The sequence below is a fragment of the Mobula birostris genome, chromosome 5 (assembly GCF_030028105.1).
Source record: "Mobula birostris isolate sMobBir1 chromosome 5, sMobBir1.hap1, whole genome shotgun sequence".
NCBI classification, from domain to species: Eukaryota; Metazoa; Chordata; class Chondrichthyes; order Myliobatiformes; family Myliobatidae; genus Mobula; species Mobula birostris.
This window is the reverse complement of record NC_092374.1, coordinates 83,482,397-83,498,371: the sequence shown is the minus strand read 5'-3', so window position 1 is coordinate 83,498,371 and position 15,975 is coordinate 83,482,397. Positions and strand designations below refer to the sequence as shown.

At 42.2% G+C, this 15,975-nt stretch overlaps 1 protein-coding gene across 2 annotated transcripts in view; it reads left to right on the top strand.

Annotated features, from left to right (window-relative positions):
- Window positions 1-15,975, top strand: part of neurl4 (neuralized E3 ubiquitin protein ligase 4) — a 127,713-nt gene that overhangs the window by 97,498 nt on the left and 14,240 nt on the right. For both annotated transcript variants that reach the window (XM_072258272.1, XM_072258271.1), the window contains exons 23-24: window positions 6,221-6,314; window positions 12,704-12,811. In XM_072258272.1, the coding sequence (XP_072114373.1) occupies window positions 6,221-6,314; window positions 12,704-12,811 (202 nt within the window). The remainder of the gene's footprint in view (window positions 1-6,220; window positions 6,315-12,703; window positions 12,812-15,975) is intronic.

Below are 15,975 nucleotides of genomic sequence, written 5' to 3'. Positions count from 1 at the left end.
CCTCAGCACTTCGGTCATGCCTTGTTCTCAGTGCTACCATCTGGGAGGAGGTACAGAGGCTTGAAGGCACCCACTAGCGATTCAGGAACAGCTTCTTCCCCTCTGCTATCTGATTTCTGAATGGACATTGAACCCATGAACGCCACGTCACTACTTTTTTTTCCTCTATTTTGCACTACTTATTTACTGTAATTGTTTGATACATATTTACTGTAATTCACAGTTTCTTTCTATTATCATTTATTGCATTGTGCTTCTGCCGCAAAGACGACAAATTTCATGACAATGCCAGTGAAGTTAAACCTGATTCTGATTTAGAATGAGAGCGGATTGTAACTGATACGTTCAGACGCCTGGTTGAGACAAACAGATTCACACAGATGGTCTTAAAGCTTATGGGAACAGAGAACCAGACGCCCAAGATGGGTGTTGTGAGGGCTGCATCAATCATCATCAGGTGCCATGCCCAGTTTGAGCTTTGACTGCCATGGCCCACACACTCCTGTTTCGGGTCAAGTGGATCAATTCATTGGTATTCATTTCCAGTTCTCTGGCTGCATCATCATTTGTCTTTGTCTTCCTCTTGCTTTCCTCCCTTCAGTCTTTCCCATAATTACCGTGCATTCTAACTCCTCTTTCCTAATCACATGTCCAATGAATTGCTGTGTCAATATCGTCATTATTAAGGTTGTCATAGCCAGGATGGTCATGGGGACAAGTTCCCACTACCTACTAAATGCTCCAAATGGTGTGCACCTCAAATAGTCTCTGACAACCAAGTCCAGCTCCTGGCCTTCACATGTGGCTTAGCTACTGAGCCCGGCAGAATCGTTTCGACGGACAGGAGAAGGGGCAAAGGTGGGTTGCTGGCACCTTAAAACCAGTCGCTTCAGGCAGATGGGGCTCATCAGCCATGGTTGGCAGCTCATCTTGGAGAAGGAAAACTCTGATCTCAAACCTCTGCTGCCTTGCAGCTATGCCCACTCATCGGGAAGGCTTCAGGATTAAACCCCGAGGGGAGAAATCCAGAGTTGGAGTCCCAAAGGCAGTCCTACATTGAGTTCAGTGGTGACTGGCAACTTCTGTGATGCTGCTGGTACCAAACTGTTTCAGTCCCTGCCATTTTTTGGGTTCGTCAAATGTGTGGAGAGGGGGAGCTTCCCACATGGGCAACAGCTTGCTCTCCATATCATACTGCCCAGGCTTGTACATCTGGACAGCTAGGATGCATATATCCATGGTCAACTCTGACCGACAGAGGCCCACACCTCACCGTAGATACAAATCTGTCAGTGGAGAATCGGCAGAGAGACAGATGGAATACAGTGTCGGGAAGTACATGGTCGTGCACCTTGGTAGAAGAAATAAAAGTGTAGACTATTCTCTAAATGGAGAGAAAATTCAAAAATCTGAGGTGCAAAGGGACTTGGGAGTCCTCGTGCAGGATTCCTTAAAGGTTAATTTGCAGGTCGAGTTGGTGGTGAGGAAAACAAATGCGATGTTAGCATTCATTTCGAGAGGACTAGGATATTAAAAAAAGGATGTAATGTTGAGTTTTATAAGGCACTGGTGAGGCCTCTCTTGGAGTATTATGAGCATCCCTACCTTAGAAAGGATATGCTGAAACTGGAGAGGGCTTAAAGGAGTTTACTAAAATGATTCCAGATTGAAAGGCATGTCATATGGGGAACATTTGATGGCTCTGGGCCTCTACTCACTAGAATTGAGAAGAGCAAGGGATGATCTCATTGAAACCTGTTGAATGTTGGAAGGCCTTGATAGTGTGGATGCAGAGCAGATGTTTCATATGGTTGGGGAGTCTAGGACGAGAGGACAGCCTCAGAATAGAGGGACATCCATTTAGAATTTCTTTCACCAGAGTGTTGAATCTGTAGAATTCATTGCTACAGGCAGCTGTGGAGGCCAAGTCATCGGGTATATTTAAGGCAGAGGTTGATAGATTCCTGATTAGTCAGGGCACAAAGGGATATGGGGAGAAGGCAGGAAACTGGGTCTGAGAGAGAAATGGATCAGCCAGAATGAGATGGTCGAGCAGACTTGATGGAACGTATGGCTTAATTCTGCTCCAATATCTTATGGTCAAATATGCCTATGAACATGCTTGATCAGCTAAGAGACAAGTTTTAGTCTGGTGTGCGAGCCCTCATGATCTTTGGAAGAATGATGCAAACTAACTTAGATAATGGGGCTATAGTTAATTGGGCAATATTGACCGAATCACCCACAGCTAATGTTGGGGCTTATGCAGGTGAGAACATCTGCTGGTTGAGGTTGGGATTCAAAGCATATATTGAGCAGCCAACCACCTGCTGTGGACCAGCAGCCTGTGCTCTGTAATACCTACTAATTTCAAAATTGATTACTGCTTGAAAGTTGCATTGAGAACTGGTTTAAATTGACATCTGCTATATTCACTTGTTTAAATTCCTGAATCCCTAACAAGCTCTCATCCAAACAAGTTGTCATCATCTTAAGCCCATCAACCCTACTGGGGCAAAGGCCATCGAATGCTGCTTGCCAGAGTCCTGTGTCCTGGGCCAGTCTTTCAAGTTGTCCCCAGGTGCAGCCAACCTTCTTGGTGTGGAAAATCCTTCCTCTTTCTGTAGCTCTGGGGCTTCACAGGATGGGGTTCCTAGCCCCATGTCCAACCCTCCTTTCACAGCCGGGCTTGGGACCGGCCAGGGCAGTTACTTTATAATTGATTTCAATCTCTCTATCCCCTCCCACTGCCAGCCTCCTCTGTTCAAGCACTTCTAATGGATCAAGTTCCTTCCTGTCCTTTCCATATTTATCTATGATGTATGAAATAATTTGGCTCATCCTATACACTCTGTGGCCATTTAACTATTCCTGGTCTTCTGCTCCTGTAGCCCATCCACTTCAAGTTTTGGTGTGTCGTGCCTTCAGAGATGCTCTTCTACACACCACGGTTGTAATGTGTGGTTATTTGAGTTACTGTCACCTTCCTGTCAGCTTGAACCAGCCTGGCCATTTTCCTCTGACCTCACTCATTAACAAAGCATTTTCACCCACAGTACTGCTGCTCACTGGATGTTTTTTGTTTCTTGCACCACTCTCTGTAAACTCTAGAGAATGTTGTGTGTGAAAATCACAGCTCTTCTGAAGCTACTCAAACCACCCTATCTGGCATGGTCAAAGTCACTTGCATCTCATTTCTTACCCATTTTGATGTTTGGTGTGAACAACGTATGAACCTTTTGACCGTGTCTGCAGGCTTTTATGCATTGAGTTTCTGCCACATGATTGGCTGATTAGATATTTGCATTAACAAGCAGGTGTACAGGTGTATCTATTAAAATGGTCACTGAGTGTCAGTCCTATTCCTGTAACTTGCTCCATCAACTCTGCTGTAAATCTTTTGCCACGTACCTTCAGTAAGGCACAACTTACAACAGATTATTCACCCTCCAGCACAGAAACACGTCATTACAGATGCTGAGAATCCAGAGCATCAAGTAATTCCACTAGAGGAACTCAGCAGGTCGAGCAGCATCTGTAGGAAGATGCATTCCAGATGCAGGGGAAAGGAATTCTGGACGGGGAGCTTTTCTGTGGGGAAAGGAATTCTGCACGCAAGGTTTTGTCCTGAAGCATGGACAGTACCGTCTGCCCTTAAGACCATAAGTCATAGCAGAATTAGGCCATTCTGCTTATCGAGTCTGATCCACCAAGGCTGATTTATTATCCCTCTCAACCCCGTTCTTCTATCTTCTCCCCATAACCTTTGGCACCTTTACTAATCAAGAACTCAATGACTTGGCTTCCACAGCTGACCGCAGCAATGAATTCCATAGATTCACCACCCTCTGACTAAGAAATTCCTTCTCATCTCTGTCCTAAAAGAACGTTCTTGTATTTTAAGGCTGTGCCCTCTGGTCCTACACCCTCACAGTGTAGACAACTTCCTCTTAATGTCCATTTTATCTAGGCCTTCCAACAGTGGATAGGTTTTAGTGTGATTTCTCCCTCCCCCATTCTTCTAAACTCCACCAGTACAAGCCTGGAGCCATCAAGCCCTCCTTGTACAATAACCCTTTCATTCCAGGAACATTCATGTGGACCTTCTGTGGACCCTCCCCAATGCCAGCATACCTTTTCTTAGATAAAGGACTCAGAACTGCTCACCATATTCCAAGTGCAGTGTCTGATTGATAACATTATAAAGTCTCAACCCACTGGGTTCGTCCAGCAGATAAGTTTATTTGACCCACTGTTGTGTACTTGACATCTGGAGGGAAACTGGAGCATGAGTGAAAACCCACATGATCTCAGAAAGGAAGGGAAAGACAAACTCTGCTCGGACAACAAGGTAGTTCAAATGGTTCAATTTAAAACAGAATGTGTATACAACCTGAAATTCTTACTCTTCAGACATCCACGAAACAAGTAACCCCATAGAATGAATGATAGAGACATCAGAACCTCAAAGTCCCCCGCCCCCTCCCATGCAGAAGCATCATCCCTCCTCCTCCCCACCATTTGCGCAAGCAGAAGCACCGGTCCCCCCACCCCCACCACCACCACCACCACCAATGCAAGTAATAACAAAACTCCCAAAGAGACCTTGATCGAAAGCCCCATCACAACCACCGTCTATAACCCAGCACTTCGGTACCTCAGACAGTTTCTCTCTCACCAGAGAGAGAGAGAGATTGTTTCTGTAACAACGGGAGCAGAGACCAGTGGCTCACTGTTCCCATGTTACAATCTTCACTGTCACTTCTCCATTTCAGTCTTCCGTGATGCCTCAGTCAGCTAAATCAGGAAAAAACCAGGCCATCCACAAGGCCACTCCCCAGAGGTGCATACCTTCTATGCCACTCCTGGGGATAGCGAGGCCCCAGGCTGCACAACTGATTCAAAGATCCACCACCTGCGAAGAACGTAGTTTGTTCTGTGGAACTTGGGGTGAGGCAGCAGCTTCTGTACCACTTTGTCTCCAGATCTGTAAGGTACTGGAATGACCGGAGTCACCAGTTTAGTACAGAATCCCAGTAATGCAAACTTGTCTCTCTAGAAGTTTATCACAAAGATTATATGCTTTCTTGAGTCAGTAGCAGGGAGCCGGTTCACATGATGGGCTGGGCTGAGTTCACAGCTCTGCAATTCCTTCTGGTCTTGGGCAAGTGCAGCTGCTGTGTATGATATTATCAAGGTACCTGCAGTTTATTCATAAAATGAGATTATACAGATGCTGGAAATACAGAGCAAAATGCAAGAGAAACTCAGTACATCAGGCAGCATCAATGGAAGAGAATAAACCTTCGCCATTTCAGGCCAAGATGCAGCCAGACTTGCTGAGTTCTTCCAGCATTTTGAGCGTGTTGACCTGCAATGCATTCAGCTTTTAAAAGCACTTCTCATCTTACACGAGAAAGTCTGCAGAGGCTGGAAATCCAAAGCAACACACATAATTGGTGCTCCCATTTCAGCCTACTCTACATTGAGAGACCCATTGTAATTCGTAGTGACCACTTCATCAAGCATTTCCACTCCATCCGCCGCAAGCGGAACTTCCCGGTGGCCAAACATTTCAATTCTGATTCCGATTGCCGTTCTGACATGTCAGTCCTTGCCGCCTCTTGTGCCAAGACGAGACCACCCTCGGGTTGAAGGAGCAGCACCTTACATTCCGTCTGGGTAGCCTCCAACCTGATTACGTGAATATCAGTTTTTTTCCTAACAGTAATTTTTTTTAACCTCTCCCTCCTTTCTTCTTCTGTTCCCCACGCCGGCCTGTTACCTCTTCTCACCTGCCTATCATCACCACCTCCTTCCCTTTCTCCCATGGTCCACTATCCTCTCCTATCAGATTTCTTCCTCTCCAGTCCTTTACCTCTCCCACCCACTTGGCTTCACCTGTCACCTAGCTATTCTCCTTCCCCTCCCCCACCTTTTTATTCTGGCATCTTCCCCTTTCCTTTCCAGTCCTGGAGAAGGATTTCGGCCCAAAATGTTTATTCATTTCCATAGATGTTGCCTGATCTGCTGAGTTCCTCCAGTAATTTAGATTCCATGTATTGCTTCTTATTTAACTTCAACTTTGACTGATTTTGACTCTGGTTAAAGTACTTTGTTTTCTTCCTGACCACTTTTGATTTGAGTCTCAAAGTTTGTAGAAATTGCCGAATCATTCCTCTGGACCAGTTCTCAGGACTAACACGCCTTACTCTGGCAGGTTACCATAGTGACCAACGATATCATGGCCCCGGGAGGTGATGGCAGCCACTTACGTTGCCAGGGTGATGTGGAGAAAGCTGACGTGGTTGATGGTGAGTGTAAACCCCATTGTTTTCTCCCCAGTGAGGTTGAACCCTTTTGGCATCCTGAACTTCATACAGGTTTGAATTGGCCGCACTAACTATATATTCTTTAGGCCGTGCCACACAACAATCTCCTGATTTAACCCTAGCCTAATACAGGGCAATTTAAAATAACCAATTAGACTATCAACTGGTACATCTTTGGAATGTGGGAGGAAACCAAAGCACCCGGAAGAAACCCATGCAGTCGTGGGGAGACCGTACTATCTCCTTGCAGACAGTGATGGGAATTGAACCTGGGTCGCTGGTACTGTAAAGCGCTGTGCTAACCACTATGCTACAATGCTGCTACATTTATGACTCTGGACCCCCTCAGAATGTGGTAGTTATTGAAAGTAGGACCAGGGCAGAGAAAGAAAGGCCTTTACAACTTCAGGAGCCGGAAGTTTCGAAGTGTTTGGAAGCCAGTGAATCCAAAGCTGTGAATAGGTAGGTTAATCAGTCCTAGTGTGTGGATAAGTGGTTAACATAGAAACATAGAAAATAGGTGCAGGAGTAGGCCATTCGGTATGATCATGGCTGATCATCCAACTCAGAACCCTGTACCTGCCTTCTCTCCATACCCCCTGATCCCTTTAGCCACAAGGGCCATATCTAACTCCCTCTTAAATATAGCCAATGAACTGGCCTCAACTGTTTCCTGTGGCAGAGAATTCCACAGATTCACCACTCTCTGTGTGAAGAAGTTTTTCCTCATCTCGATCCTAAAAGGCTTTGCCTTTATCCTTAAACTGTGACCCCTCGTTCTGGACTTCCCCAACATCGGGAACAGTCTTCCTGCATCTAGCCTGTCCAATCCCTTTAGAATTTTATACATTTCAATAAGATCCCCCCTCAATCTTCTAAATTCCAGAGAGTATAAGCCTAGTCGATCCAGTCTTTCATCATATGAAAGTCCTGCCATCCCAGGAATCAATCTGGTAAAAACCTGGAGATGGCAAATGAGACAGCAGATTATGACACCTCAGGATGCTGAAAGACCTAAAGGTGTCAAGCAGGAACTGTCAATGGAAATGAACAGTCAAATTTTTGCTTCAAGGCTCTTCATCTGACAGGGAGATGGTAACAGCCATTGCAAAGGTTGGGGAGCTGGCAGGTTGAAGGCAGTGGAGGGTTGAGATTTGTGATGGTATGAACAATGGGGGCCTGATCATCATTGGTGGTGCTGTGGTCCAGAAGGGCTGGGGAGCTATGAGGTGTCCAAGAGGTTCCACAAGATGGAGGTCAGTCTGCAGACTTGGTAAGGTTGAGATTGGTGTGCTGTAAGTAGAGAGTGTTACATCTAGGATGGGTGAAGGGAGAGGAGAGCTGAAGAGAAGGGACTAAGATGGGGTGAGTGTTGGTTGCGGTGAATGGCTTATTTCCATTCTTTGTGTCACCTTCTATTCTCCAAGCGGACCACAGCCTTGTCATTGGGTTTGGAGGCTTACGTGCCTCAATGACCCAGAGAGTTATGTTGGCTGGAGTCGAGGCTTTATGCTTTGCCTTCTGGTAGGAACACCCATGCCAAACAGGTCAAAGGGGTAGAGACCAGTTAAAGAGTGGTCCACTGGTCCTCTGGGTTCAAGAGTTCAGCTCAGAGCTAACAACCCTGACTGGTCAAAAAAATGGTTAGTGGTAAGTTTTTTACTCAGAAAACGGTAGATGCCTGGTATGGTGGTAGAGGCTTTTAAGAGATGTTCAGATAGGCACATGACTGTGAGGAAGATGGATTAGTGTTTGGGTGATTTGATTTGCTTTTTAAGTTGGTTTGGCACAACATTGTGAGCCAAAGGGCCTGTTCCTGTGCTGTACTGTTCTGTGTTCTATGTACAAGGTAAAACAATAATACAGTGGTTCCCAACCTTTCTTATGCCATGGTCCAGTACCATTAAGCAAGGGGTCTGAGGACCCTGGTTTGGGAACCCATGCAATAATAGAATGCAGAGTCAAGTGTAGCAACTACAGAGCAAGTGCAGCACAGGTAAACCATAAGGTGCAAGGTTTTCCTCTTTTTATGGAACTAATACATCAAGCAGAAAAAATACATACACTTCCAGAATCTTTTTCAACAGCGATTGTAATATTATTGCCAAAAAAAGACAGAGACCCTATGAAACCAGCATCATACAGGCCTATTTCTTTATTGAATACAGATTATAAAATAATAGCAAAAATTTTATCGAATAGATTATCTAAATATTTACCAAAATTAATACAAATGGATCAAACAGGATTTATTAAAAATAGACAATTGGCAGATAATGTAACCCGGCTACTCAGTATAATTCATTTGGCACAAAAAAGGGATGAGAAGAGTATAGTAGTAGCTTTGGATGCAGAAAAAGCATTTGATAGATTAGAATGGGATTTTTTTATTTAAAGTACTAGAAAAATATGGGTTAGGAACATCTTTTATAAATTGGATTAAAACTTTAAATTCTAACCCTAAAGCTAAAGTAGTGACAAACTCTCAAATTTCAACACCATTCCAGTTAAAAAGGTCAACTAGACAAGGTTGTCCACTATCACCTGCTTTATTTGTATTGGCGATAGAGCCATCAGCAGAACTAATTAGAATTGATCCAGATATTATGGGTTTTAGAGTTAATCAGGAGGAATATAAAATTAATCTTTTTGCCGATGATGTTTTGATCTATTTAACAAACCCACAACATTCGTTACATAAATTATCTTCTAGATTGGATGAATATGGGAAGGTATCAGGTTACAAAATAAATTGGGATAAAAGTGAAATTTTACCTCTTACTAAAGGAGACTATAGTCAATGTCGATTAGTAACCCAATTTAGATGGCTGGTAAATGGTATAAAGTATTTAGGTATAAGACTTGATAATGATGTAAAGAATTTATATAAATTTAATTATTTACCACTATTGAAAAAAATTCAAGAAGATCTTGACAAATGGATGATATTACCAATAACATTAGTAGGTAGAGTCAATGTTGTAAAAATGAATATATTTCCTAGATTACAGTATTTGTTTCAAACATTACCAATACAATTGCCACAGAAATTTTTTCAAGAGTTAAATAAATGTGTGAGAAAATTTCTTTGGAAAGGTGAAATGTCAAGAATATCATTGGAAAAATTGACATGTAAATTTGGGTTAGGAGGGTTACAACTTCCAAACTTTAAAAACTATTATAAAGCAAATCAACTTAGATTATTGCATCTTTCTTCAATGATCGAAAACTAGCATGGATTAAAATAGAACTAGACAAGATAGGAGAAAATAGACCTGAAGATTTTATATATAAATGGGAATCTAAATTGATACGGGAAAAGAAAGAATCTCCTATATTAACACATTTGATTGATCTATGGAATAAGATAAATGTTGATAATGAAACACAGAAATCTCTATTAGCAAGGAGACCTTTGTTCCAAAACAGACTTATTCCTTTTACAATAGACAATCAACTTTTATATAATTGGTACCAAAAAGGGATTAAATTTATAGGAGATTGTTTTGAACGAGGTATATTGATGTCATTTGAACAATTAAAGGATAAGTATAAAATATCTAATAATACTTTCTTTTGTTACTTTCAATTAAGGGCTTAATTAAAAGGTAAGCTGGGTCAAACAATGTTTTTGTCAAAACCTAATGAAATTGGAATTTTAATACAAAAAGGGAAAATTAAAAAATTTATTTCTTGTATGTATAATTTGATTCAAGAACAGACAATTAAACAAGGAACCCATAAGTCAAAGCAAAAATGGGAAACAGATCTGAATATTAATATTGATGAAACAAATTGGTCAAGACTTTGTCTTGACAGTATGACAAATACAATAAATGTTCGACTTAGATTAGTACAATATAATTTTTTACACCAATTATATATTACACCGCAAAAAATAAATAGATTAAATTCAAATCTATCTGATAAATGTTTTCAGTGTAATCAAGAAATTGGTACTTTTTTACATTCTACTTGGTCTTGTTTTAAAATTCAACCCTTTTGGATAAATTTAAGAATCTTATTGGAACAAATTACTGGAACTCAACTTCCACATAACCCTGTATTATTTCTATTAGGTGATATTGAAGGGATAAAACCGAAACTTAAATTCAATAAATATCAGAAAGAATTTATAAAAATTGCATTGGCAGTAGCTAAGAAGACTATAGCAGTTACTTGGAAATCTGATTCGTATTTAAGTATGGATCGTTGGAATAATGAAATGGCTAGTTCTATTCCACTCGAAAAAATTACTTATAATTTAAGAGACAAATATGTAACATTTTTGAATATTTGGCGCCCTTATTTACAAAAGATAGGATGGCATATTTAAGTGCTCCGATAAAGACTTTGGTCACTTGGGGAAAGTAACGAATAATTATACCAAATTTATTTTGAATCCCATGGAGCATGTGGAAACCTTCCAATACCCAGGCGGTTCTTTTCTTTCTTTCTTTCTTTTTTCTTTCTTTCTTTTTAGGTAGGACTATATATGGGGGGGGGGGGTTAAGGGGAGGGGGGAGGGTAGATTCTATTTTTTCATGTATTCTTTTTGAAAATTCAATAAAAATTATATTACCAAAAAAAAAGGTGCAAGGTCATACATGAGGTCAAGAGTCCACCTTAATATATTAGAGAACCACACAATAGTCTAATAAGAGTGGGGTAGAAGTTGTCCTTGACCCTAGTGGTATGTGCTTTCAGAAGGTTTGTATCTCCCTGATGAAAAAGGGGAGAAGAGTGAGTGTCCAGGGCTAGTGGAGTCTTTCATTGTCCTGGCTGACTTACTGAGACAGCAGGAGGTATGGACAGAGTTTATAGAGGGGAAGCTGGTTTCCTTGTCGTGCTGAGTTGTGACTACAAGTCTGCAGTTTCTTGTGGTCACAGGTGGTTGGTTATAGGGGCTCCCTGGATTACAAATGACCTCATTTACAGAATTCTGTCACTCAATTTTTCATGCTGATAATAACATGTCTGATGATCATTAATTTTATTTTTTTTTAAGTTTATTGAGATATAGCATGGAGTAGGCCCTACCATCCTTTGAGCTTTGCCACCCACTAACCTAGTCTAATCATGGGATAATTTACAATGACCAATTACCCTACCAACCAGTGCATCTTTGGACTGTAGGAGGAAACCAGAGCACCCGGAGGAACCCCCCATGGTTACGGGGAGAATGTACAAACTCCTTACAGACAGTGTCAGGAATTGAAGCCATGTAGCCTGCACTGTAAGGTGCTGTGCTAACCACTACTCTACTTCCACCCATGAGTGCAGTGTACATTCAGTTAGTTGACATTGAAGTGATTAGTCAATGAAAGATTATAACAAGTGTATATCGAGTGATTGTAACATGGGAGAGCAGGTTGGAAGATCCGACAAGTGAAACCAAAGACATTTTAAAATGGGTGCATTATGTATTTATTTAAAAATGAACAGTGCAACACTAATCCTGGCGTCTAGCTAAACAAGTATTCGTCTCAGCTACCACTGCATTGTACATTCAGTTACCTTTAATTGAACAGATAATCTGCTAAATCTTCCTGACTTATAAAACCAACAAACTAAACATGCTACAAACGGATACTTAACAAACGCGCGTCCTGTCTACATCTGCAGAGCTCTTTCTCAATGGATCTTCAGTGCTGGTTACGACTTTAGACTGTAGTGGGCCCCGTCAATGGCAGGAAAGAGAGCGAACTTCTCGCGCATGCTACTCTAGTATCCACCTCCCGCACCCCCCCCCCAACCCCAGGGGCCCAGAACTGGAATTGGGCACCATGGCACGCAAGCCAACCAATGGGGGGAGAAAAGCATTGCAAACTTTAAACAAACCAATTACTGACCAACATGACAGAAGCAGCTTTTGTCCGGCAAATAAGCCTTACCCCCACTCGACAGTGATACGGCATGGGTAGGTATAGAAGACATTTCTCACTTTAGGAGAAATCAGCTTTCAAACAGTTCTCATGGATGTAATCCAATCTGTTGCAGTGATGCTGAGCAAAAGATTTAGATTAGCCAGAGGACAGCTGGTACTCCTCAAGTGATGTTATGAGATCTTTTCTGAGATGGCAGATGGAACCTCGGCTTTTGCTCTCATCCAGAAAATAGCTGACAGTGTAACATCTTTCTTGGTGCTACACTTAAATGGTAATATTGGATTTTAATGTTCAAGTCACTTGAGTAGGACAAGTTGGTAACTTGATGAGAGTAAAGAGTGATATTCAGTGACAGCTAGCAGGCAAGCCAATGAGCTGAACTATACGATTAAGCCTTGTGTCCATCACACAGATCCTACTGTCACAGTTGCCCCCACTGCCCTTCTGGATACCCTACTGAGATCCCTGTTGTTCTTTCCCAAGGAATCAAGGAGAACCTGTGCTGGACGCCACCTCCTGAAGTGAATCCCAAGAAGACTTGCGAATATCAAGCCCTCTGTGCCAGGTTCAAGGAGCTCCTTCCTCTGCCAGGTGAGAAGCTTCTCTTCATTGTCATGCCTGAGAAGGGAAAGGACGTTGAGGTGTTGTTTGGCTGAAGTTAACAGTCAACATCTGGCTTGGATCCTACTAACAGATTTCGGGTTGGAAAAGTTGGATGCAGGAAGGGTGTGTGGAGATTTGATGGAACCAGGAAAACGGTTTTCCTGGTTTCTGTAAAGGCTGGTAACTGGGAACTCTGTGGCCTCCTCTCCAAATCCTTCGACAACTGAATCCAACAGATATCCTATCACAAATTGATCAGTTTAAGGTGAGTAGGAAAAGATTTAACTGGGATCTGAGGAGCACAGAGGATGGTGGGTATATGGAGCAAGCTGCCAGAGGCAGTGGTGGAAATGGGTATGGTTACAATTTACAAATGCTATTTGTACCGGTAATTGACAGGAATTGTTTAGAGCAAGGGTTCCCAACCTTGTTTATACTATGGAGCTTTACCATTAACTGAGGGGTCCATAGACCTCAGGTTGGGAACCCCTGGTATAGAGGGTGTTCGATTACTGTTATTTTCTGATCTTTGGGTTTCTTCTGGGAGTCAGGAATGGCAAGGAGTCTTAAATTCTTAATGATTGTTTATTTTAAAGTACAAACAAACCTACAAATACTAAGCAAACTAAATAAGAGCTGAGATGAATGAAAAGCAGTCAGAAGCTGAAGATAAAAGATGGCACCTGTGGAAAAATCCATCACATTTATAATTGAGTTAAGCAAAAAATTCCTTGGATAAAGAAAAAAAAATTCCTTAGTTAAGAATAAACCAATCAATATTTGTACAATTATATGACGTGGTTAATGTGCTAACACTTTGCCAATAAAAAATGAGAAAGGTGATAAACCGTTAGTTTAACTGCTGTACCACTTCCTGCTTGAACCACCAAATACTGTAGAAAAATACATGAGTTTGTTTAATAAGTACAAATGGTTAAACAACAATGTTAATCTTACAGTAATTAATTTTATAAAAGTATTTTTTTTTTTAAATCTGGTTTCCAACAAGGGATATGGGCCAATCGCTGGCAAGTAAGGTTAGCTTGTTTCGGCAACTGCCGTGGATGAGTTAGGCCAAAGGGCCTATTTCCCTTCAGTGTACCTCGATGAGTAATGGATCTTAGGAGAACCAATCAGCATCCAAAATCCATGGAGTATTGTGGAGAGGGTTCCACATTCTGTTCGTTTAGAGGTTTAGCCCAAGTTCACCCTTGAAATATCTGGTTAAGAGAGGAGATTGTCCCACTCTCCACTTAACCTTCTTCCATCCCTTATAACACTGAAATCACCATCTTCCAACTTCTGAAACACAAGAAAATCCAACGCCGGTGTATACTATGGAAAGTGTAGTGTACAGAATGCACACGTGATTAGTCTAGCCAAGGATTATACTCTTTATGGACTTGAGTAGAAATTTTCACTCTCATTCTGGAACCACTGATTCACACTACACCCTATTACAGTTAGACTGTTATCCTAGTACTGTCAATACACCAAATGAGTGTAACCATCACCCTGATCCTGACATTACACCCAGCTGCAGAAGATACAGGTGCTCGAAAGCCCGGATTCCCACACTCATGAACAGCTTCTTCCCCTGTTATCAGAGTCCTGAACAAGCCACCTCTCTCTCATCCCCTTCCCAGTGGTGCTGCCATGTTCACGGTTTCCTAACTCCACCTTTCTCGATTATTTCATTATTGTCACTTTAATCTTTCTTTTTACTCTTCCATCTTTGCACGATTTGGCTGTTTTACACTCAGTGTTGTTATCATTGTATTTATTATTGTCATGTACACTATTCTGAAAGCTTCATATGCCAAGAATTTCATTGCACCCTGATGTATATAAATTGGAATGCGGGGGACTTGCGGGTCATCAAGGGAATGGCGGCGTAAGGAAAAGGTATCTCGACAAAAAAGAAGGTAAACTGCCCCATAATCGAATTTAGACAAATACTTAATATTGCATAACTATATTAATAAAAGGGGCAAGGATGATGTCTAAGAACAAAATTAAAAAGTCCGCTCCGAAGGCTGATAAACATAAAGAGACGCAGCAAGGCGACGAGCCTAGCTCCCCCACGGCAAGCCAGGACGGAGATCATGAGGGGGAATTGGTGACTCTGTCCTTGATTCTCGGAGAGATTCGCGAGTTCCGACAAGATAACAGCAAACAGCTGGAAGATATTAAAGGAGAAATAGTAAAAACTAACTCGCAGATAGATGAAGCCGAAGCGAGGATTGTTGGAATTGAAGAGAAGCTACAAAACGCAGAGGAGGTGATAGCAGAAATGCTGAAGCTGCAAGACCAGCTCCAGTGGAAACTAATAGATCAAGAAGGCCGCTGGAGAAGGGAAAATGTGAGGATTTACGGAGTTCCCGAAGGAACTGAAGGTAAACCCGGATCGATGATTCCCTTCGTGGAGAAGCTACTTAGAGAGAACCTTGATATACGGGCCGCAAAAGACCTACAGATAGAAAGAGCTCACCGCGCGTTGGCACCACAGCCTCCAGCAGGCGCCCAGCCCAGATCGATTCTGGTCAGATTTCTCAGTTACAGAACGAAGGAAGAGGTGCTTAAAAGGGCATGACAAAAGAAAGGTTTCACGTGGAACAACTGTAAAATCAGTTTAGACCACGACTACGCACCGGGGATTCTTGCCAGACGGAAGGAATATACGGAAACACGGAGAGTCCTGAAGGAAAACAACATCAGATTCCAGACCCTGCATCCAGCTCGGCTGAGAGTCTTTTACGACGAAGGGACAAAAACTTATGCTACGGTGGAGGAGGCAACATTGGACCTGGCAGACCGGGGACTACCTATTAAAGTTATCACCCAACCGGAGTCGCTACTGGAGAGGATTCGGCAGAAGTCGTGGCAGTTAGTGCGGCGAGGACGCTCCACACGAACCAGAGTGTCAAACTACAAGGAAAAGCTGCAAATATTCAGAGGCGAATGTACAGAGAACACAGATTAATTAAGAGAAATGACTGAAAAGAGTAAATCGGACTTAAAGGTAAAATGAAAACTGGTAACTGAAAATAAACTAGACGGAATAACTTGAATGATAGCAATATGGTCGAGACATAAATAGGAGAAAATACTCTATGATTATTCAAACTGCTGAGGGCCCTCTAACACAGGGT